Source organism: Balaenoptera physalus, assembly GCF_965194825.1.
Source record: "Balaenoptera physalus genome assembly, chromosome: 3".
Lineage (NCBI taxonomy): Eukaryota > Metazoa > Chordata > Mammalia > Artiodactyla > Balaenopteridae > Balaenoptera > Balaenoptera physalus.
The window spans coordinates 68,230,987-68,255,259 of NC_138890.1; the positions used below are offsets into that span (position 1 = coordinate 68,230,987).

Here is a 24,273-nt window from a genome sequence, read left to right on the forward strand (position 1 = left end):
CACTGTTAGCTGACATTGATTTCCTTTTTTATCTTTGCTTTTATCATCTAGTTTTATGTGCACAGTTTGTTAGTATTGATATGAGCCTTACAGGAGGATGGTAGAAACAGCAGAGATAAATATTTTAAATTAAAAATTTTTCATGTTTAATAGTAAATGTGCCTGGTGGAGCATGGCCTGGATGAATATACGCTGGCTTAGGCTTAGCCAGTATAAGAAAAATAATATTGCTCAAGAGACTGCTTAGATAGCATAGTAGAAAAAACACATTTGCTTATATCTGTTTTCTCCTAACTAGGGTTTAAAGTGTCAGACTGTCTCTTGCCCAGAGAAGCTTAGGCATTTTGAGCCAGTGTTATACATATTTCTTTGAAGTACGTACTCTTCCAAAATTTGACAAAGTTTTATTGAAACATTGTGAGGATTAAAAAGAAAAAAACAAAAAAACCCCCAGATTCTATCTTTAAAGAGCACAGCTTCTAATGAGAGAATAGCCAGGAAAATCATCTGTCATAGTTTATTGTTTGAGGTGTTCTGTGATAGACCTGTACAGAGGTTCAGAAAAACGGCACCTAACTTAGTCTGGGCAAGGGGCAGGGTGTGAGTAAAGCTTTACAGAGTGTTGATACTTAAATAGGAGTTATCTGGCCAAAGGCATGAAAGAAGGATATTTCAGTTAAAAGGAGAAGTGTCAGGGCTCAGAGATCAGCATAAGAGAAAGATGGAGTACTCTTAGGTTTGAATTATCGTTAGGTATGAGAAACTTTATCCACTGTGATTATCTGTATGTGTTGTCACATTGCATGGCTCTGCTATCTAAATTGTTCACAAGTCAGTTTTAAGTCTAGATGGAGACTCCAAACTTCCCATATATTGTAATCCCTAGTTATGCGTGAGAAATTTCAAGAAAATTTTTCAGATACCTGGACTCTACTCTTGAAGATTCTTGATTTACCCTAGAGAAATGCTTAGGCATCTGTATTTGAGGAACAAAAAATGAAAAACTCAACCACTGATTCTGATGGACAGCTAGAGTTAAGAACCACTACTCCAACAGGAGAAGTCTCATCTTTCAAATAATCTCACCCTTCTTTTCTAATTGAGTTATTTTTGTTCTTAAGGACTAATCTAGAGTGTATTTCTCTTAATACTGTTTGCATCTATGTAATCTAGAGATTTAGTTTTCTCTTCTGTGGCAGGAATTTAATTTTCATTATTTATCCAAGATTTCAGAAGTGATAAATTAATGTCTCTGTACTTCATTTTCTTCATCTGTAAATTGAAGGGCCTGGCAAGACTGATCTGTAAAGCTTCTTCAAGCCATTGAATTCATATATGCTGTTTAAGTTAATTGTGTATTTTCTTCCTTTTTCTGACTGGGTTACTTTTAATACCAGAATTTGATAAAACAAAGCTTTTCCAAATTTAGAGTAACATTTGATTTCTCACAGAAGCCGTACCCAGATTAGTTATACATGCCTAATCTTAGACTACAAAGTTTTATACTACTAATTGATAAAATGTGGTATTTTCAAGAAAGTAGTCCAGAATTAATTCATTGGCGGCCCAAATGTTTGCATGGCACGTAGAGCTCTCCCCTTTACCATTGAATTTGTCAAGAGAATTCAAATGAACATATTTTCATAATGATAATCTCTTAGTTTTCAGTCCCGGTGTCCAAAATAATATATCATCTGGCATGTATCTTTTTATAGATGATAATAATACTTCCCTTTTGATTACAAATTTTCAGTGTGTGTTTATAATGATGAAAATGGGAATCTAAAATATTTCTAAACAAAAGCAAGCCCTTGAGGTCTTTTTGTCTCTAGATTAAGTGGGGAGAAGGAGAGAATCCCCCCAAAAAAGAAAGGATTTTAGCTTTTGATACCCCAGGCAGGAAACAGAGCTTTTGGGTTGCAGAGAAGGGTTTTCAGAAGAGAATAATTTCCACAGTTAGGGGATTGCAGCACTTATAATCAGAGTGGACTCTATTGGGATGTGTCTGTTCCAGAGAGCAATCTATAGGATTTACTCTTTCTTGGAGCTTGATAGGTATAGTCATGACTCTTGGTAAAAGTACCCAAGCATTCAGAGGTGGCTACCTATGCACAAGTGATCCATGAGTACTTCTTTTTTTTTTTTTTGGCCGCCACGCAGCATGTGGCATCTTAGTTCCCCGACCAGGGATCGAACCTGTGCCCCCTGCATTGGAATCGTGGAGTCTTTACCACTGGACCACCCTGGAAGTCCCTCCATGAGTACTTTTAAATGACGTTTTAAATGGCATTCAAACACTTATTTTCAAATATAGCTTTTGTTCTTAAAATCCAGCTGCTGCATTGAAATTGGACTGCATCGTATTTAATTTAAGGACTAAGGATTCAGCTAAGCTAGGAGACAGTGTCATGGCCAAAGGAATAAAGCTTTATTTCAAAGTAGCATTTTCATCTGGGGTGGGGTGGGGAAGGTAAGGATGTCAAAAGGGGATTGTATCAGGGTCTCTTGCCAACTCACTTTTAATATGTGATTTTTTTCTGGGACCTTGCTCCAACAATGATGTATTTTTTTAATGGAAATGTTAGAGCCTCATTCAGCAAAATGGAAAATTTGAGTCACCACTCGTAAATTTGTTAAAAAGAAATCTGTTCTTGTTTTTAGTAATTATTAACTTATACATTATACTTGTTCTTACTCTGACTTGACAGCATCTCTCAGCAGCTTGCTTATTACACCATTTCCCTCTCCAAACTCCTCACTTACCCGAAGTTGTGCCAGCAGCTACCAGCGACGCTGGCGACGTAGCCAAACAACAAGTTTGGAGAATGGGGTGTTTCCTAGATGGTACGTTGGGACTTTTAATTTACCACAAGATTGAATAGTTCCTTAAACACAATTGTGTACGTTTAAGAGCCTGGACTTGTATTTTGTATTTTTAAAGTCTGGAACTGGAAACTTTTAAAGTGTACTACATTTTAAAAAATTGTGGTAAGTTATGCATAACATACAGTTTACTATTTTAACCATTATTAGCTGTATAGTTCAGTGGCATTAAGTACCTTCACATTGTTGTGCAGCCATAGCCATTCACGTCTAGAACTTTTTTTTTTTTTTTTTTTTAATTTATTTTTGGCTGTGTTGGGTCTTCGTTTCTGTGCGAGGGCTTTCTCTAGTTGTGGCAAGCGGGGGCCACTCTTCATCGCGGTGCGCGGGCCTCTCACTATCGCGACCTCTCTTGTTGCGGAGCACAAGCTCCAGACGCGCAGGCTCAGTAGTTGTTGTGGCTCACGGGCCTAGTTGCTCCGCGGCATGTGGGATTTTCCCAGCCCAGGGCTCGAACCCGTGTCCCCTGCATTAGCAGGCAGATTCTCAACCACTGCGCCACCGGGGAAGCCCCAGAACTTTTTTATCTCCACAAACTGAACCTTTATACACATTAAGCAATAATTCCCCATTCCTCCCTCCCCTTAGCCCCTGGGAACTACTATGCTATTTTTTTCTCTGTAAATTTGACTGCTCTACATACCTCATATAAGTGGAATCATAGAATATTTATCCTTTTATGTCTGCCTTATTCCACTTAGCATGCCTTCAGGGTTCATCCATGTTGTAACATGTATCAGAATTTCATTTTTTTTTTATGACTAACATTCCATTGTATTCCATTGTATATACATATACATTCCATTGTATATACATTTTGTTTATCCACTCATCTGTCCTTGGACATTTGGATTGCTTCCACCTTTTGGCTGTGGTGAATATGCTGATATGAACGTGAGTCTACAAATACCTTTCAAGTCTCCGCTTTCAATTCTTTTGGTTATATGCCCAGAAGTGGAATTTCTGGATCATATCATAATTCTCTGTTGAAGTTTTTGAGGAACTGCCATACTCTTCACCACAGTGGCTGTACCATTTTACTTTCATTCCCACTAGAAATGGCCAGGGTGGTTTTTTTTTTTTGGCCACGCTGCATATCTTAGTTCCCCGACCAGGGATTGAACACGTGTCCCCTGCACTGGAAGCGTGGAGTACTAACAACTGTACCGCTAGGAAATTTCCCCCATTAGAACTGCACAAGAGTTCTAATTTCTCCACATCCTCACCAGTAGTTAATTTCCTTTTTTTTTTTAATAATAACCATCCTTATGGGTGTGAAGTGATAGCTCCTTGTAGTTTTGATTTGCACTTACCTGATGGCTAGTGATGTTGAGCATGTTTTTTTTTTTTCAATTTTTTTTTAAAAAAATAATTAATTAATTAATTATTTTGGTTGTGTTGGGTCTTCGTTTCTGTGCGAGGGCTTTCTCTAGTTGCGGCAAGTGGGGGCCACGCTTCATCGCGGTGCGTGGGCCTCTCACTATCGCGGCCTCTCTTGTTGCGGAGCACAGGCTCCAGACGCGCAGGCTCAGTAGTTGTGGCTGACGGGCCCAGTTGCTCCACGGCATGTGGGATCTTCCCAGACCAGGGCTCGAACCCATGTCCCCTGCATTGGCAGGCGGATTCTCAACCAGTGCACCACCAGGGAAGCCCTGTTTTTATTTTCCTATTGGCCATATGTATGTTTTCTTTGGAGATAGTCTATTCAAGTGTTTTACCCATTTTTTAATCAGGTGTTTTTTTTGGTGGTTGTTGTTGAATTGTAGGAGTTCTTTATATATTTCTGGATATGAATCCCTTATCAGATATATGCTTTGCAAATATTTTGTCCCATTTGATTAGTTGCCCATTTATTCTGTTGATAGTTTCTTTTGATACACAGCAGTTTTTCATTTTTGTGTAGCCCAATTTATCTATTTTTTTCTTTTGTTGCCTTTACCTTTGGTGTCATATCCAAGAAATCATTGCCATATCCAGTGTCATGAGGCTTTTACCCTATGTTTTCTTCTAAGGGTTTTATAGTTTTAACTCTTCTGTTTTGGTCTTTGATCCATCTGCTGCATGTTTCGATATTTCAGTTTTTCATGTTTCTATTTTGGCAAGTTAATTCATTCTTGAAAGATTTTTTTTAGTCTGTGTTAAGTACAGCTAAAGATGATGAAGCTTCTTGTTTCCTTTTTTATTCACTCCCTTTATTCCTTCACCTTTGATTTTATTCCTGGAATCTAAAGGGGAGATAAGTAGATTCTAGAACAGTGAAGAGATTATATCAGACTCTGTCTATAAACCTTAAAATTCAGGCTCTTTTAGGTTGGTTATACATTGGGATTATCTACTTTTTTAGTGACTTCTAATTGAACAAAAATGTTTCCAATCTGACTCTCTATTAAAATGTCTTACAAAAATATGAGTATAAAGGAATAGCCAGTAGATTTCTCAAAGAGATACACAATTGGTATGAATTTTTAGATTTACTTGATAAAACACTGGAAGACCTTTAGCTTGCCTACATTTTATTAGCAAGGAGATTGAATTGTGAATTTAATTATTTTTATATTTTTTTAAAATGAAAAACCATTTATTTTTAAGGTCTATAGAAGAAAGCTTTAATCTGTCAGAGGAGAGCTGTGGCCCTAACCCAGGGATTGTGAGGAAAAAGAAGATTGCAATTGGGGTAATCTTTTCATTATCCAAAGATGAAGATGAAAGTAACAAATTTAATGAATTCTTTTTTTCACATTTTCCTCTGTTTGAAAGCCACATGAACAAATTAAAGAGTGCAATAGAACAGGTAAGCATAGTCATGTTTATGGTTTGTTTATATTTTTTATTTTATTTTCCTTTGAATCTTATTCTCTTGCTTAAGCATTGTGTTTATTCATTTGGCAGAAAAATTAACAGAATCTGTGCAGGTACCCTACAAAGTGATCTGAGAGATGCAAAGTAGACTTCAGCTCCTTTTAAGAAGCCTACTACCTAAAAAAAAGATGTAAGGTCATTTATCCATTCAATAAATAAGTATTTGAGGGCCTAGAATGTGGCAGGCACTATTCTAGCAACTGAGGATAAGATGTGAAAAAAAGCAACACTCCTGACCTCATGGCATAGAAAATAAACAAATGAATATATAAGATTTTAGATGGTAATAAGTGCCATGGAGAAAAATAAAACAGAAAGGTTTTTAAGGAATGCTGGATGGAAGGATTACAAATTTTTATAGGATAGTCAAGAAAGCTCCTGATAAAATGACATATGGTCCAGAGATACGGAGGAAGTCAGCTATAACCATCTGAGAGAAGAATGCTCCAGGAGGGGCAAAGGAGTAAGCCTGATGCTTGAGCGTCAGTAAGGAGGAATAAGGAGGCCAAAGTGGCTAAGTTAGAAATAGGACCAGATCATATAGGACCTTATAGGATACCATGGTATGAGCATTGGCATTTACTCTTAAGAAAGATGGGAAACCATTGGAGTGTTTTGAGCAGGGAAATGACATTCATGAGAATCACTCTTACTGCTGATGGAGAACAGATTTCTAGAGGCGAAGGTGGATGCTTTGGGATCAGTTACGAGGCTGTTGAAGTAATTCAGGTGAGAGATGGTGGATACTTAAAGCACTTTCATGATGGAATTGGTGACAAGTGGTTGGATTCTGGATATTTTTGAAAATAGAGCTAAGGAGATTAGCTGATGGACCAAATTGGGGTTAAGAGAAAGAATAATAGAGATTGACTGGGGATTTTTCTTTTGAGCAGTAAGAAGGATGGAATTGCCAGTACTAAAATGGGAAAACTACAAATGGAACAGGTTTGGTGGAGGAAGATCAGCAGTTTGTTTGCAGTGCCTCCTGGACATCCAAGTTGTTGTGAGTCTAGAGTTTAGGGGAAAGGTCCAGGCTGGACAGTCACCAGTGTATAGATAGTATTTTAAGCCAAGAAACTGATTGAGGAGAGAAGAGAGGAGAGGAGATCCTAGGCCTGATTTGTAGAGCGTTTCAGTAGTTACAATTTGAGGAGTTGAGAACCAGCAGGGGAGACTGAGGATTGGCCATTCAAGTAGGAGGAAAAATAAGAGAGAGTGCTTTTTGGGGTGAGCCAGGTGAAGAAAGTAGTTTAAGAAGGTAGGAGTGATCAGTTGTGTCAAATGCTGCTGATAGTGCATGTAATAAATTGATGTAAAGTAAGAAAATTGTGAATATACGATAGAACATAAAGATAACTAAAAAAGAAGGAAAATCAAAGTTTTTTAGGAGTTCATAGGGAAGAAAAATGACTTCCTACTAGGAAGATGTTTCATTTGAACTGCATCTTAAAGGATGTGTAGGATTTTTTAAACATAAAGTTTTGAATAATGGATATTGCAGAATAACAAGAAAAATTGATATCCTTGTTGCCCAAAGATAACTCATTAACATTTTGCTGAAAGTCTTACCCAGGCCTTTCCTGTGCGTATTGTACTTTTACTTGATTGGGACTGTGCTGTGTTCATGCTGTTTTAATTATGTGCCCATTTGGAAAAAGTCATCATTGTTAACATACACATTTCTCATTTTAAATGGTTCTTGAATATATTTTAGTGGCTTTCCTCCATTTAAGTAACTTTTTTATTAGGTCATTTCTGCTTTTTCACAGTTACAGCTACACTGCAGTTAACATCTTGGTGAATTTTCCAGATTATATTTTATAAGAGATTCCTATAAGTTGAACTGTCAGTGGGTGTAACTAAAGTTCTTGATCCCTGTGACAATATGCAGAAAGGAAAAGATACAAAGAGGAGTAGTGAGTGGTATGGCTGGCAGAGTTAATGGTGACCAGATCACAGAGAGTCTAGAATGCTTGCCAGAATTTTTGACTTTGTTAGACTGTCTTCAAATTGTACTCTAGGAACGTTATTTTGGCAGTATGTTTAAAAGAGACTAGTAAAAGAGACTAGAGATGCAAGACCAATTAGAATGTTCTAGAAAGCAGAGGATGCATTTCAGTAACTCATTAGTGTCTGAGGATCATCTGCCTCTAGAGAAGACACTATATTAGTTATTTACATTAAATCTGTTAAAAGACAAATAGATCATTAGCAGTACCTTTTTACTGAGCAGATGAGTAAAGTCCATTTTCGTTTACTTTTTCAGAAGTTCAGCACTGGTGACATTTTCTACAGTTCGCTGCTGTCTCTTTTTGTAGTCTGTTGTTGCCAAAGTCAGTACGTGGAATATTAAGCTGTGGCTGAACTGACATTTCAGTTACTGGGAGAAGTGTTTAAACTTTGTATAAAACTTGAAATATTCAGGCACTATAGAACTCATTAAACATTACTTTTTAAATGTTTTGTTCATTCTACAACCTAAAGTGCACATTGCAGTACTTAGAGTTGTGTGGATATTTGTTCAAGTTTAACATCTCATTTCTTAATAAAGCTGAAAGATAAAGCTGAGTGAATACTTTCATATAAATGAATAGAACTTAAGTTAGAACGTTCTGTAGTTGGTAAGTAATCATAGAATGTAGTAAACACTGAACCATCCAAATAAGTTATGGTCTAGGGCCAGTTTTCAAACTATCACTTACTTATTATTTTAATGAAAATCTATGGATTCTGTTTCTGAGCACTGTGGGAATTATTTCAAAGTCTGCACTACCTTTTGAGATCTATAATGTAAAATTTTTTATTGTTAGTAAAATTAAGGAAGAATACTGCTCAATTCTAAAGACTATTTACTTCTTTATAAATTGGGAGTCTCTCAGCAGTTAGTGAAAACAAAGTTAACTGTCACTTTTACCCTATTGAAGCTTTTGGATGAACGTGAACGATTCTAGCCTGAAGTAGTCTAACATTTTCTTAAATATATGTTTAAACATTTTAAAAATAATGTGTAATTACATAAGTAATGCATAATTATATTCTTTTTGAAAAAGTTTAAAAAATTTCAAAGTTCTTTATGATATCCATATTCTAATCCTGATCCCCTTTTTGTCTACCTAAAGCAGGACTTCTCAACTTCGGCTAAATATGTTTTTAAGAAAGCAAATACTACTAATAACTTGATACATCTTTCAGTAGCATCTTTATATTTTAGATTTTAAAAAGGATTTAGTTAACAGAACCATTATTTATGAAATATTAGTGAAACCCAGGAGCTGTTGTTACTGACTTATCATTTTATGATCTGTTTGGGAGAAAAAAGTTTTATGTAACCCAGAAACTGTCAATATCATCCTCGTTGTGTGTTGACATTCTGTGGTTTGACAGTTAAGTAAGAGGCTTGCTATTGGAAAAATTTGAATTTTATTATACTCATTAAATGACCAAAGGTGCAAAAAAAAAAAAAAGAAAGCCACTAGAAATATGTGTGCCTTCTTTATGTATATCTAGTTAAGAATGATGGGTAGAATGTTGTGGAAATATGTGACTTTGTCTTTTACTTTTTTTCCCCCCATATTTTGCCCATGATCAGTATAAGAATTAACTATTTGATTGCTTTCAAGGCTATGAAAATGAGCCGGAGATCAGCTGATACCAGTCAGAGGAGTTTGGCATATAATCGAATAGTTGATGCCCTAAATGAATTCAGGTACATATTCTCCAGCTTTTCATAATATAGAATTGTTTCGCAGTGTACACTGGAAAATTTATTTTTTTTAACTTATTCTAATAAAATTTAATTCTTTAAATTTCTCTGTCCCATAGTCAAATGAGGGTGTAATTCAGTGGGCCATTGACTCCTTTGTTATTAAATATAAAAGTGCTTGGAATTCAAGCACACTTGGGAGGATCAGTGGTATGGTTTCTAGCACTGGACCACTAGACAAGCAGATATGACCAGAAGACACCCTTGTTTTAGCAGAAATGTGCTTGGTCTTTTGTTGGGCTCCTAGATGTAGGGACTGGTTAAGTGTTATTTAACCAGTGATGGTAATCACATGTTCTTAGATATGTGGAATACAAAGATACATGGATATAGGGAATATGAACTTGATGTTCCATATAACTCTGTTGCTTAATCCTTTCTTTAGCAGTATTTTCTGACACAACAAAGCTTGGAGCCTGAAGCTCCAGCAAGTGCTGTAACTGCACTCTGATTATGGCAAGGAAACATATTACATATGAACTTATGTTGGGAATCACGCTAAGTGACTGATGTGTTTCTGTCTCAAAGAGATTCATTTCAGTTTTACTTCATCCTCTCATCCTCTCAGTCTTTCCTCCTTTAGACTGGAGAAATAGTATAACACTTAGCATAGGAACTCAGACTTTAGTATCTGACAGACAGACCTGTGGGCTAACCCTGGCTCTGCCTTTTACTACCCCTAATGACCTTGGGCAGATTTGTTAGCATTTTTGACCCTTAGTTTTCTAATGTAATACCTGTGAATTCAATTTAGTAATAATCTAATAGATTGTTGTAAAGATAGAATGAGATAATGTATGTAAAGTAATTAGCAGAAGGCCCAACATTAATGTGACCGCTGTTTTCTATGACAAATATAACCTACAGCAGTGCTTCTTAAAAGTCATTCACAGCTCACCTTCACAGTATTGCCAAATCTGCATATCATCTATGCCATTTTAATTTGATGTTTTCTCTTTAAATTGACCCGATTTTATACCTAAATAAGTGTATTTCAGAATGTGTGCATCATTACCCTAAATGGGGAATCAACCTTCTTTGCTGTAATAAGCAAGCTGTAAAAATGAATGCATAATAATTAAAATCTAAAATATGTATCTGTGTACCACCTAAGGTTTATTATCACCAGTAGTCCATGTACCTCACTTTTGTTCATTAGCTCGTGTTGTATGGCCCCTTATTGGGTTAGGGGTCTTCTGAATTGTTTGTTTAAATATGAACTGTTACATTTTGAAGTGAAAGCCTATTTTAGCCTGTGATATTGCAGGATTGCTACTGTGAAACTGTAGGCATGTCATGTATATACTTTTTTTTTTTTAATGGAAATGACTAAGGAGTTGTGTATTTAGTAAATTTGACAATAAGAGAACTCATGTTTGTTTTCAACTTTGATCCTTTTTTATTCTTCATTTTTCTCTTTTTGTGTTAAACCACAGTGAAAGTAAATCTGGTTTTTTAAACCTCTCTCAAAAGGAGAGATTTTATTGCCTCAGCCATATTCTAGAATCTTTGAATTTATGATAAAATAACTTATTTTTCTAAATAAAAGGTATGTTTTATAGAAGTGTTCTGTATGATTTTTGAGATGGAATTATAGGTAACCATTAAATAGAAATTGTATGGTAAAAATAACCTAAATTAGTATGGAATATTTCATCATGTTTTTAATTTATTTCAATTGAAAAAGTTTACTTGGCAATTCCCTTATGGTCCAGTGGTTAGGGCTCTAAGGTTTCACTGCCGAGGGTGCGGGTTTGATCCCTGGTTGGGGAACTAAGATCCTGCAAGTCGCACGACATGGCCAAAAATTTTTTTTTTTAATTTAAAAAAAAGAAAAAGTTTACTTTATGACTGTTGTATAATATTCATTGGCTGGATTCAGTTACTGAGAAGGAGAAGATTTTCTAGTCATCTGTTATTCACCATAATTTTTAGGATAAAAGACATTAAATGTGAGTTTTTAAATCTTGTGCAGTAAACACAGTGGTTAGAGGAAATGTACAGAAGAACACATTAGAGAATTAAATTTCAGCCTTTATTATTTCTTTTTTTGTCTTGCAGATAATTTGTACTGGTGAAAATTATGTTAGAGCTAACATTTTCTGCCATATATTTTTGTTAACATATTCATTTTAGGCCTTTCTTAAGTTATCAAATGAAGCATGCTAACAAACAATACAGTATTTAAAAATCTTTTTTTATTGTGGTGAAAGTAAAACAACATTAAATTTAACATTTAACCATTTTTAAGTGTACAGTTCAGCAGTGTTAAATACATTCACATTGTGTAACAAATCTCTATAATTTTTTCATCTTACAACATTAAAACTATAAACACTAAACACTAGTTTAGTAATATAGTATTTTTAGTCAGTCTGTTTCTTTAGTTCATCAGCATCTTCAGTCTTTATATATGAATTGTGTGTGAAGTTATTCATAATTTCATTTGTTCATACCTTAAGAATTCAGGTTATTACATTTCTGGTGCCATTCATGATTAAATCAAGTTTTATATACATAAATGTTTCTTATAGATGAAGTATAGAGGAAATGAAGTACATTCCCTCAATATTTCTAGAGGGAATTTCAAACAAATTTAATGAGCTGACTTTACTTGGCTGTCTATATTATCTTCATAACTTCTCAATTCATACAGACCTCTTTGTATGTTTCTAAAAGCTTTCATGTGAAAGCTCAAAATTTGATCATTTTATGAACATACGATTATATAAATAATTTTATGTCAGGATATTTGCTTAAAATGAGAATTTCTTTGAGGTGTTTTGTTTTTTGGCGGCACCCTGCGCATGTGGGATCTTAGTTCCCCAACCAGGAATCGAACCCGCGCCCCCTGCATTGGAAGCATGGAGTCTTAACCACTGGACCGCCAGGGACGTCCCAAGGTGTATTTTTAAAAATTAATTTTAAGATACTTTTTGTATGATTCAAGAGGTAAATTATACTGAGTTGCTTAAAGCAAATGTTAATGATTTAGGCTGCATTAGATACATTTTCTATCAATAGATTTGATATTTCAGTAAGTGTTCTACAGCTAAAGAAAAAGAGGGGCACATTAGGCTCAACATAAGTGCTTTTCTATTTTATCTATGTTGAATCAAGTTACTGAGACCAGGTTAATTAGGTAGGTGAGAGAACTCCAGCCAGCACACATTTTACTTGGCCTCTTTTGTTTTTTACAAACATTTGAACATTTAGGCCTTTAAGCCAGGCAAGCTCTCTCTAGTTTGCCATAAGCTCTATCTCTGCCAGTTGTATTAACCCATATATCGTATAATTTTGTAGCTTCCTGGCCACTGAGCATTATTAAAATTTAAACTTCTGTTTTAGGGGTTGGTGATTTATATCCACTAATCTAGACCCAATTCTCTTTTAGTCTGTAAATTCAGTCTGATTCTCTTCCATTTTCTGAAATTATCCATGTTTGTATCTTTGGAGCAAGCCCAATACAGGCTGAATAATGAACACTCTTCTGGAGTGTTGGGAACGGGAATGAAAAACAACAAAACTAACCATGAACAAAATGGTAGATTTGGAGACGTAGCTATCTGTTATATCCTCTATTTCTTGGCCACTCTGTATTGTTAATTAAGAGTGTAAATAGCTTAATTTCACATATATATGTGTATGTACATATACATATGTAGATATATATGTGTATACACACATTTAATTAATAGATTTAATTCTAACAGTGTCAGAGTTACAGAATAATTGAGCTAACAGTTCAGAAAGTTTTTGCATATAGCTCTCTCTCCACTGCCCATAGTTTCACTGATTATTACCATATTTCATTAGTGTGGTATATTTGTTACAATTAATGAACCAATATTGATACATTATTATTAACTAAAATCCATAGTCTGTATTGAGTTCCATTCTTTGTATTGTACAGTAGAATGGGTTTTGAAAAATGCATAATGTCATGTTTCACCATTACTGTATCAGACAGAATAGTTTCACCACTCTGAAAGTCGCCTGTGCTTCACCTATCTATTCTTTCTCCCTTCCCACCAAACCCATTGGCTACTGATCTCTGTCTATAATTTTGCCTGTTTCAGAATGTTATATTCTGGGAATCATATAGTATGTAACCCTTTTAGACTGGTTCTTTGACTTAGCTATATGCAATTAAGATTCTTTTATGTCTTTTTTGCGGCTCATGGCTCATTTATATAAAAAAATTCACTGTGTAATATTCCACTGTGTGGATGTACTGCAGTTTGTCCATTCACCTCAATTGAAGGACATCTTCTTGATTGCTAGTTTTTGGTGATTATGAATAATGCTTCTCAAAACATTCATGTGCGGGGTTTTGTATGGACTTAAGTTTTCAGTTCAACTGAGTCAATACCTAGGAGCATAATTGCTAGATGTTCACAGAAGACTGTGTTTGGATTTGTAAGAAACTGCCAACTGTCTCTAAAGTGACTGTATCATTTTGCATTCCCACTAGCAGTTAGAGTTACTGTTGTTCCATATCCTTGTCAGCATTTGATATTGCCAGGTTTTGTTTTGTTTTGTTTTAGCCGTACTAATAGATGGGTAACAGTATTTCATTGTTTTAATTTGCAGTTTCCTAATGACATATGAGGTTGAGCATCTTTTCAAATACTTATTTGCAATCTATATATCTTTTTGGGTGAGATATCTGTTCAATCTTTCGTCCATTTTTAACTTGGTTTGTTGCTTTTCTTATTGTTTAGTTTTTAGTTTTTTTTGTATATTTTGGATATCAATCCTTTATCAGATACGTGTTTTGCAATTACTTTCTCCTAGTCTGTGGCTTGTCTTTTCATTCTTGTAATATTTTCACAGAGCAGAGTTTTAAATTTTAATGAAGTCCAACTTAACAATTTTCTTTTTTTCCCTGAATAGTGCCTTTGGTGTTTTATCTAAAAACTCATTACCAAACACAAGATCATTAAGGTTTTTCGCATGTTATGCTCTAGAAGTTTTATGATTTTGTATTTACATTTAGGTCTATTATCCATTTTGATTTTTTTTTTTTTGGTGAAAGCTGTAAAGTCTTTGTCTAGGTGCATATTTTTGCATATGAATGTCCACTTGTTCCAGCATCATTTGTTGAAAAGACTATCTTTGCTCCATGTATTGCTTTTGCTCCTTTATCAAATATCAGTTGAGTGTATTTCTGGGGCTCTATTTTTGAGCTCTCTGTTTTGTTTCATTGGTCTATTTGTCTATTCTTTCAGCAGTACCACACTGTCTTGATTACTGTATCTTTTATAATAATTCTTTTTTTATATAAATTTATTTATTTTATTTATTCATTTATGTCTGCACTGGGTCTTCATTGCTGTGCATGGGCTTTCTCTAGTTGTGGCGAGCGGGGGCTACTCTTTGTTGCAGTGCACAGGCTTCTCATTGCAGTGGCTTCTCTTGTTGCGGAGCACAGGCTCTAGGTGCATGGACTTCAGTAGTTGTGGCACACAGGCTCAGTAGTTGTGGCTTGCGGGCTCTAGCGCGCAGGCTCGGTAGTTGTGGCACACGGGCTTAGTTGTTCCACGGAATGTGGGATCTTCCTGGACCAGGGCTCGAACCTGTGTCCCCTGCATTGGCAGATGGATTCTTAACCACTGCACCACCAGGGAAGCCCCCATCTTTATAATAATTCTTGAAGTCCGATAATACGAGTCCTCCAAGTTTTTTCTTTTCCTTCAGTGTTGTGTTGACTGTTCTGGATCATTTGCCTCTCCAAACTTTAAAATCAGTTTGTTGATATCCACAAAATAACTTATGGGATTTTGATTGAGATTGCATTGAATCTGTAGATTAAACTGGGAAAAATTGACATCTCAGCAATAGCAAGACTTCCTGTCCATGAACATGGAATAGCTTGCTGTTTATTTATATCTTCTTTGATTTCTTTAATCAGAGTTTTGTAATTTTCCTCCTATAGATCTTGTACATTTTTAAAAGATTTATACCTAAATATTTCAGGTTTTTTTTTTTTTTTTTGGTTAATATTAATGATACTGTGTTTATAATTTCAAACTTGAACTGTTCATTGATGGTATATAAGAATGCAATTGACTTTTGTATATTAACCTTATGTCCTGCAACCTTATATAACTGCCTCTTTATTCCAGGAGTTTTTGGTCACTTCTTTCAGATTTTCTGAATAAAGCAATCATAAGCAATCATGGCATCTGAGAATAGAGATAGATTTATGTCTTCCTTCCTAATCTGTATACCTTTTATTTCTTTTTCCTGCCTTGTTGCATTAGCAAGGGCTTCTAGTACGATGTAGGAAAACAATGGTGAGAAGGTTCATCCTTGCCTTTTACCAGATCTGAGTGAGAAAGCTTCAAGTTTCTCACCATTAAGTATGAAGTTAGGTTTCTTATAGATACACTTTATCAAGTTAAAGAAGTTCCCTCTTTATTCCTGGTTTGCTGAGAGTTATTAATTATTGATTCAATTTTTAAAATAGGTATAGGACTATTCAGGTTATCTATTTCTTCTTGTGTGAGTTTTGGTAGTTTGTGTCTTTCAGGGAATTGGTCTGGTCCATCTAAGTCATCAAATTTGCAAGCATAGAGTTGTTCATATTACTTCTTAATTATCCTTTTAATGTCCATAGATCAGTAGTGATGGATCCCTCTTTTATTTCTAATATTAGTAATTTTTGTCAGTTCTCTTTTTTGCTTGGTTTTCTTGGATAGAAATTTATCAATTTTCAAAGAATCTTTGATCTTTTCAAAGAACCAGATTTTGTTTTATTTATTTTTTGTCTATTGATTTTGTCTTTAATTTCAATGATTTCTTTATCTAATTTTTATTTCTTTTCTCCTACTTGCTTTAGTTTTATGTTACTCATCTTTCTCTAGTTTCCTAAAGTTAAAGCTTAGATTATTGCTTTCAGATCTTTCTTTTTCCCTAATCCATGCATTCAGTGCTATGAATTTCCCTCTAAGCACTGCTTTTGCTGGATCCCCCAAATTTTGTTAAGTTGAATGAAAATTTAATTCAAATTATTTTAAAATTTCTCTTGAGATTTCTTCTTTGACCCTTATGTTATGCAGAAATATATTGTTAAAATCTCCAAGTATTTGGAGCTTTCCCATGTATCTTTCCTCTTTTTCTTTTTTACTTTTTATTTTATATCAGAGTAGAGTTGATTAACAATGTTGTGTTAGTTTCAGGTGAACAGCAAAGTGATTCAGTTATACATATAAATGTATCTGTTCTTTTTCAGGTTCTTTTTCCATTTGGGCTATTACAGAGTGTTGAGCAGAGTTCCCTGTGCTATAGAATAGGCCCTTGTTGGTTATCTGTTTTAAATATAGCACTGTGTACATGTCAATCCCAAACTTCCACTCTGTCCTTCCCCCACACCCTTACCCTATGGTAAAAATTCATTCGCTAAGTCTGTGAGTCTGTTTCTGTTTTGTAAATAAGTTTTGTATCTCGTGTGTATATATATATATATATATATATATATAATTTTTTTTTTAGATTCCGCATATAAGCGATATCATATGATACTTGTCTTTCTCTGTCTGACTTACTTCACTTAGTATGATAATCTCCAGGTCCATCCATGTTGATGCAAATGGCATTATTTCATTCTTTTTTATGACTGAGTAATATTCCACTGTGTATATATACCTCATCTTCTTTATCCATTCCTCTGTCGATGGACATTTAAGTTGTTTCCATGTCTTGACTATTGTAAATAGTGCTGTAATGGGCATTGGGATGCATGTAACCTTTCGAACCATGTTTTTCTCCAGATATATGTCCAGGAGTGGGGTTGCTGGATCATATGATAGCTCTGTTTTTAGTTTCTTAAGGAACCTCCATAGCAGCTGCACCAATTTACATTTGCACCAACAGTGTAGGAGGGTTCCCTTTTCTCCACACCCTCTCCAGCATTTATTGTTTGTAGACTTTTTGATGATGGCCATACTGACTGGTGTGAGGTTATACCTCATTGTAGTTTTGATTTGCATTTCTCTAATAATTAACGATGTTGAGCATCTTTTCATGTGCCTCTTGGCCATCTGTAAGTCTTCTTTGGAGAAATGTCTGTTCAAGCCTTCTGCCCATTTTTTTATTGGGTTGTTTGTTTTTTGTGTTATTGAGCTGCATGATCTGTTTGTAAATTTTGGAGATTAATCCTTTGTCAGTCACATCATTTGCAAATATTATCTCCCATTCTGTGGGTTGTCTTTGTGTTTTGTTTATGGCTTCCTTTGCTGTGTAAAAGCTTTTGAGTTTGATTAGGTTCCATTTGTTTATTTTTGTTTTTATTTCTCTTAGTAGGAGACAGATTGTAAAAGTTATTGCTGTGATTTATGTCAAAGAGTGTTCTGCCTATATTTTCCTCTAAGAGTTTTATAGTATCTAGTCTTACATCCATTTTGAGTTTATTTTTGTGTATAGTGTTAAATAGTGTTCTAATTTCATTCTTTTACATGTAGTTGTCCAGTTTTCCTGGCACCATTTATTGAAGAGACTGTCTTTTCTCCATTGTACAGTTTTGCCTCCTTTGTCATAGATTAATTGACCATAGGTACATGGGTTTATTTCTGAGCTTTCTGTTCTGTTCCATTGATCTATATTTCTGTTTTTGTGCCAGTACCATACTGTTTTGATTACTGTAGCTTTGTAGTATAGTCTGAAGTCAGGGAGCCTGATTCCTGCAGCTCTGTTTTTCTTTCTCAAATTTTCTTTGGCCTATTCAGCATCTTTCGTGTCTTCATACAGATTTTAAGATTTTTTTTCTAATTATGTGAAAAATGTCACTGGTAATTTGATAGGGATTGCATTGAATCTGTAGATTGCCTTGGATAGTATAGTCATTTTGAAAATATTGATTCTTCCAATCCAAGAACATGGTATACCTTCCCATCTGTTTGTGTCATCTTCGATTTCTTTCATCAGTGTCTTATAGTTTTCACAGTACAGGTCTTTTGTCTTCTCCGGTAGGTTTATTCCTAGGTATTTTATTCTTTTTGATGCAATGGTAAATGGGATTGTTTCCTTAATTTCTCTTTCTGATCTTTCGTTGTTAGTGTATAGGAATGCAAAAGATTTCTGTGCATTAATTTTGTATCCTGCAGCTTTGCTAAATTCATTGATGAGCTCCGGTAGTTTTCTGGTAGCATCTTTAGGATTTTCTATGTATTATATCACATCATCTGCAGACAGTGACAGTTTTACTTCTTCTTTTCTAGTTTGGATTCCCTTTATTTCTTTTTCTTCTCTGATTGCCATGGCTAGGACTTCCAAAACTATGTTGAATAAAAGTGGCAACAGTCAGCATCCTTGTCTTGTTCCTGATCTTAGAGGAAATGCTTTCAGCTTTTCACCCTTGAGTATGATGTTAGCTGTAGGTTTGTCATATATGGCCTTTATTATGTTGAGGTATGCTCCCTCTGTGCCCACTTTCTGGAGAGTTTTTATCATAAATGGGTATTGAGTTTTGTCAAAAGCTTTTTCTGCATCTATTCAGATGATTATATCGTTTTTATTCTTCAATTTGTTGATGCGGTGTATCACACTGATTAATTTGTGGATATTGAAAAATTCTTGCATCCTTGGGATAAATCCCGCTTTATCATAGTGTATGATCCTTTTAATGTGTTGTTGGATTTGGTTTGCTAGTATTTTGTTGAGGATTTTTCCGTCTATGTTCATTAGTGATATTCGCCTGTAATCTTCTTTCTTGGTGTTACCTTTGTCTGGTTTATGGCATCAGGGTGATGGTGGCCTCATGGAATGAGTTTGGGAGTGTTCCTTCCTCTGAGATTTTTTGGAATAGTTTCAGAAGGATAGGTGTTACCTCTTCTCTAAATGTTTGATAGAATTCGCCTGTGAAACCATCTGGTCCTGTATTGTATATTTGAAAGTTGTTAAGATTGTAGATCTTAAAAGTTTTCATCACGAGAAAAATTTTTTTTTGTTACTCTGTGAAGTGCTAAATGTAAAAACTAAACTTACTGTGGTAATCATTTCACAGAGTATACATATATCAAGTCATTGTGTTGTACATCTTAAAGTAATACCATGTCAATGTCAATTATATCTCAGTAAAGCTGAAAAAAACTCAACTATATGTTAGTGATTTTCTTCCTGCTGGATATGTCATTTTCTGATAGAGAATGCTGAAGTTTCTAAGTATAATAGTGTATTTGCCTGTCAGTATTTTTTTCTCCCAGTTTTATTGAGATACAATTGGCATAAAGCACACTGTATAAGTTTACGGTGTACAGCCTAATTATTTGACTTATATACATCATGAAATGAGTATCACAGTAAGTTTAGTGAACAACATCTCCCGTAGATAACAAAATTAAAGAAATTTTAAAAAATATTTTTCTTGCGATGAGAACTCAGGACTTACTCTCTTAACCACTTTAATGTATAACATACAGCAGTGTTAATTATATTTGTCTTGTATGTTACATCTTCAGTATTTGTTTATCTTGTAACTGGAAGTTTGTAGTACCTTTTGACTGCCTTCATTCAAATCTGTCTCCTCCCCGACACCTTACATTATGTCATTGCTCTCTTCTTAAGTGCATACGTGTTAAGGTTTGTTATCTTCAATTATTGTCAGGATGGATGTCAAGGAGCTCGCCCCTTTGTTTTGTTTTAGGAGCTTTATGGTTTCAGGTCTTGCATTCAAGTCTTTAATCCATTTTGAGTTGATTTTTGTTTGTGGTGTAAGATAAGGGTCCAGTCATTTTTTACATGTGGTTGTCCAGTTTTCCTAGAACCATTTATTGAAGAGGCTATCCTATCTATATTGTATGTTGTTGGCTCCTCTGTCATAAATTAATTGACCATATGTAAGCATGCGTTTATTTCTGGGCTCTCTATTCTGTTCCATTGATTTACGTGTCTGTTTTTATTCCAGTACCATACAGTTTTGATTATTATAGCTTTGTAATATAGTTTGAAATCAGGTGGCATGATGCCTCTTCTTTCTCAAGATTGCTTTGACCATTCAGGGTTTTATGTGGTTCCATACAAGTTTTAGGATTGTTTGTTCTATTTTTGTGAAAAATGCCATTGGAATTTTGTTAGGGATTGCATTAAATCTGTAGATAGCTTTGGATAGTATGAATGGGGTTTTTTTGTTGTTTTTTTTTAAAAATATGGACTGCTTCATGAATTCACGTGTCATGCTTGAGCAGGGGCCATGCTAATCTTCTCTGTATCATTCTAATTTTATTATATGTGCCGCCGAAGTGAGCATGAACATGGTTTAATTCAAGTTGTTCAGTTGACTTTGGGCTGGAATTATTATAAATACATGTTTCAAACAATTCTTTTTGCTTATTTGCCTAAAAGAGTCCTGCAACATTTTTTTGAGTTTCACATTTTGCAGTATTACAAGGCACTGAGTCTTTGCCCTTGCACTTTGAGCTGTATCATACATTATTGGATTAGTTTCTTTTCTGCGGTCACAAGCTTTGTGGCAAAAGGCCAAGAGTCTGTATTTGAGCTCTGAGGAAACTCTGTCATCATAGATCCAGCTGAGGTTACCAGGATAGTAAACATTGTCATGAGACTCATTCCTGGTAGAATACTGATCTTGCTCTTAGGTATACCCAGCATTTTGATTTATGAATTTTTTGAGTTAAATACCTATGAGGTAATTGCTATGATATAAGGTAGTATGAATGGCCTAGCCTTAAAATTTTAATATTGCCTGGAATTTACAACATGTATGAGTTATAAAATCATTGTAGGGAATTCCCTGGTGGTCCAGTGGTTAGGAGTCTGTGCTCTCACTGACAAGGGCCCAGGTTGGATCCCTGGTCAGGGTAAAAAGATCCCGCATGCTGTGCCGCACAGCCAAAAAAAAAAAAAACAAAAAACATTGTAAAAGTATATTCTGATTGTATACCTTCCTTTTTGTATTAGTTTATTTTACTTCAGTCACTGTGCAAATCTGAAAAACTATATAAGTTAGTTAGGCATCCTTGTAATATTTTAAACGTACTTTATAAACTTTTATAGTTTTTATTTAAGAAGTCTATTTGTAGAAGTACTTTAATATGTACAGTTGATCCTCATTGTTTACAGATTCTGTATATGTGAATTCACCTGCTTGTTAAAATTTATTTATAAACCTAAAATATAGTTACAGTGATTTTATGATCGTTTGTGGACATATGCAGAGAAGTGAAAATTTTGAATGCCCTGACACACATTTCCAGATGAGGTCAAACAAGACAGTGCTCTGCCTTTTTGTTTCAGCTCTCATTCTGTAAACAAGTGTCCTTTTCATGATCTATGTAGTGCCACTTTTTTTTAAGTGTTTTTTGCTTTTTGTTAGTGATTTTGCAATGAAAATTGGCCCTTGAAGACATTTTTCCAATGAAGACATACAGATGGACAAGAAGCACATGAAAAGATGCTTAACACCACTAATTATTAGAGAAATTCAAATCGAAAGGGCATTGAGGTACTACCTCACACTGGTCAGAATGGCCATCATTAAAAAGTCTACAAATAACAAATGCTGGAGAGGATGTGGAGAAAAGGGAACCCTCCTACACTGTTGGTGGGAATGTAAATTGGTGCACCCACTATGGAAAATAGTATGAAGGTTCTTTGAAAAAGTCAAAATAGAATTGCCATATGATCCAGGAATCCCAATCCTGGGCACATATCCAGAGAAAACTCTAATTTTGAAAAGATACATGTACCCCAATGTTCATAGCTGCACTATTCACAATAGCCAAGACGTGGAAACAACCTAAATGTCCATTGACAGATGAACGGATAAAGAAGATGTGGTACATATATACAATGGAATACTACTCAGCCATAAAAAAGAATGAAATAATGTCATTTGCAGCAACATGGATGCAATAGAGATTATCATACTAAGTGAAGTAAGTCAGAAAGAGAAAGACAAATACCATGTGATAATCACTTATATGTGGAGTCTGAAATATGACACAGATGAATTTATTTACAAAACAGAAACACACTCACAGACATAGAAAACAAACTTATGGTTACCAAAGGGGAAAGGGGGAGGGGAGGGATAAAATTAGGAGTTTGGGATTAGTAGATACACACTACTATATAAAAAATAGGTAAACAACAAGGGCCTACTGTTATATCCCAGGAATCTGTATTCAATATTGTGTGCCAGAATGGAAAAGAATATATATATATTTAAAATGGAATCACTTTGCTGTATACTAGAAACTAACACAACATTGTAAATCAAGTATACTTCAATTAAAAAAAAATTGTGCACAAGCATAGTGTTGAAATTCTGTCTGATATTTCTAAGTGCAAGAAGGTTGTGATGTGCCTTACAGAGAAAAATACATGTGTTAGGTGAGCTTTGTTAAGGCATGAGTCATAGTGCTGTTGGATGTGAATTCATTATTAACAAATTAACAGAATATTAAATAAAGTGTCTTTAAACAAAAACTCACATAAAACAAGATTATGTATTGATGGATTGACAAAAATGTTGTGACCAGAGACTCATAGGAACCTAACTGTATTTCCCTCAGGAACAGTGATTCACAGTTCACTAATTCAGTGTTTGTGTTGACTTTATAGAACATTACTGCAAATGATGAGAGGCTATCACACTTAATTTTTAAATTAAGTGTTTATTTATATCTAGCAGTTAGGTAATTTTTAAAGTATGTGATTGTTTGAAACCAGATGATTAATGAATTTTGGGTAGTTGAGAAGAGGAAGGACATGTAGACACAAGTCCTGAAACCTAGAGAAGTAAGAAGTATGTTTAGTTAGCATTGCTGCCTGGCAGAGGTGAAGTACTTGGATTTTTACTTAGACTTCATGCATATCAGTGAAAACTAAATCATGTCAACAGTTTCCTTCCAACTGAAGGAGTCTTCCATTCTGTAGGGACAGACCAAGAAAAATAAAGGTTCAGATGACTGAAAATACTTGCCCTTCTTACCATTCATGGGTAGGGAATAACCATTAAAGGGGGAAGAGAGCAAGCATCATTACTTCTACGTTGTTAATGACAACACAGAGTTGTATATAGTGAGAAGCACTATTGTGTAATTAATTTTTTTGCCTTCTTTGCACTTGATACACTCCAAGGTCATGGTACATATTTTTAAACAGCAAAACACTATAAAGCTAATGTCCTCAGTGGCCCATTATACTAATGTTAGTAATATGACTCTGGCCCATGACACATAGACTTGCAGTAGACAATATTATGCTGAAGAAACTCATGGAAAATGAATTGATCAGCTTGTTCATTTAATCAAAAAGTTTATTTTATTCAAAAGTACATTCACGTGGTTAAGAAGCAAAAAATATATATACTGACAGTTCTAATAATGAAAAATAAATGAGCCCTGTCCTACCTCTCCCATCCCCATTCTTACTGCTGAAGAACATTCTCTTTTAACTCTTAAATATTCCTTTTGTTATTTACCTCCATATTATTAAATAATATACCTAGTGTAGCTATTTCTTGATTTATCAATTGTAGAACATATTTATCTCCTGCCATAAATTCATACCTGATCCTTTGTCCTTTTAGCCTTTCAGTATAGTTTTAGCACTATCTTGTCTTTCAACTTTGGTAAATTATCTGTATTCTCTGATAATTTATTTTCCTCTATTTTCTCTCCAGTATATTTTGTTAGAAACTGACACTCCTGGATTGATCTTCTATGTCTCTTTTCTTTCATGTTTTTCTTCTCTTTTTCTGACTTTATTATTTTCTATTTCCTCTAGAGTCATTTTGTGTGTGT

The 24,273-nt window shown here is 34.7% G+C and overlaps 1 protein-coding gene across 2 annotated transcripts in view; it reads left to right on the plus strand.

Moving 5' to 3' along the window:
* Positions 1-24,273, plus strand: part of FNIP1 (folliculin interacting protein 1) — a 126,058-nt gene that overhangs the window by 71,580 nt on the left and 30,205 nt on the right. For both annotated transcript variants that reach the window (XM_082457832.1, XM_082457833.1), the window contains 3 exons: positions 2,709-2,844; positions 5,473-5,674; positions 9,363-9,448. In XM_082457832.1, the coding sequence (XP_082313958.1) occupies positions 2,709-2,844; positions 5,473-5,674; positions 9,363-9,448 (424 nt within the window). The remainder of the gene's footprint in view (positions 1-2,708; positions 2,845-5,472; positions 5,675-9,362; positions 9,449-24,273) is intronic.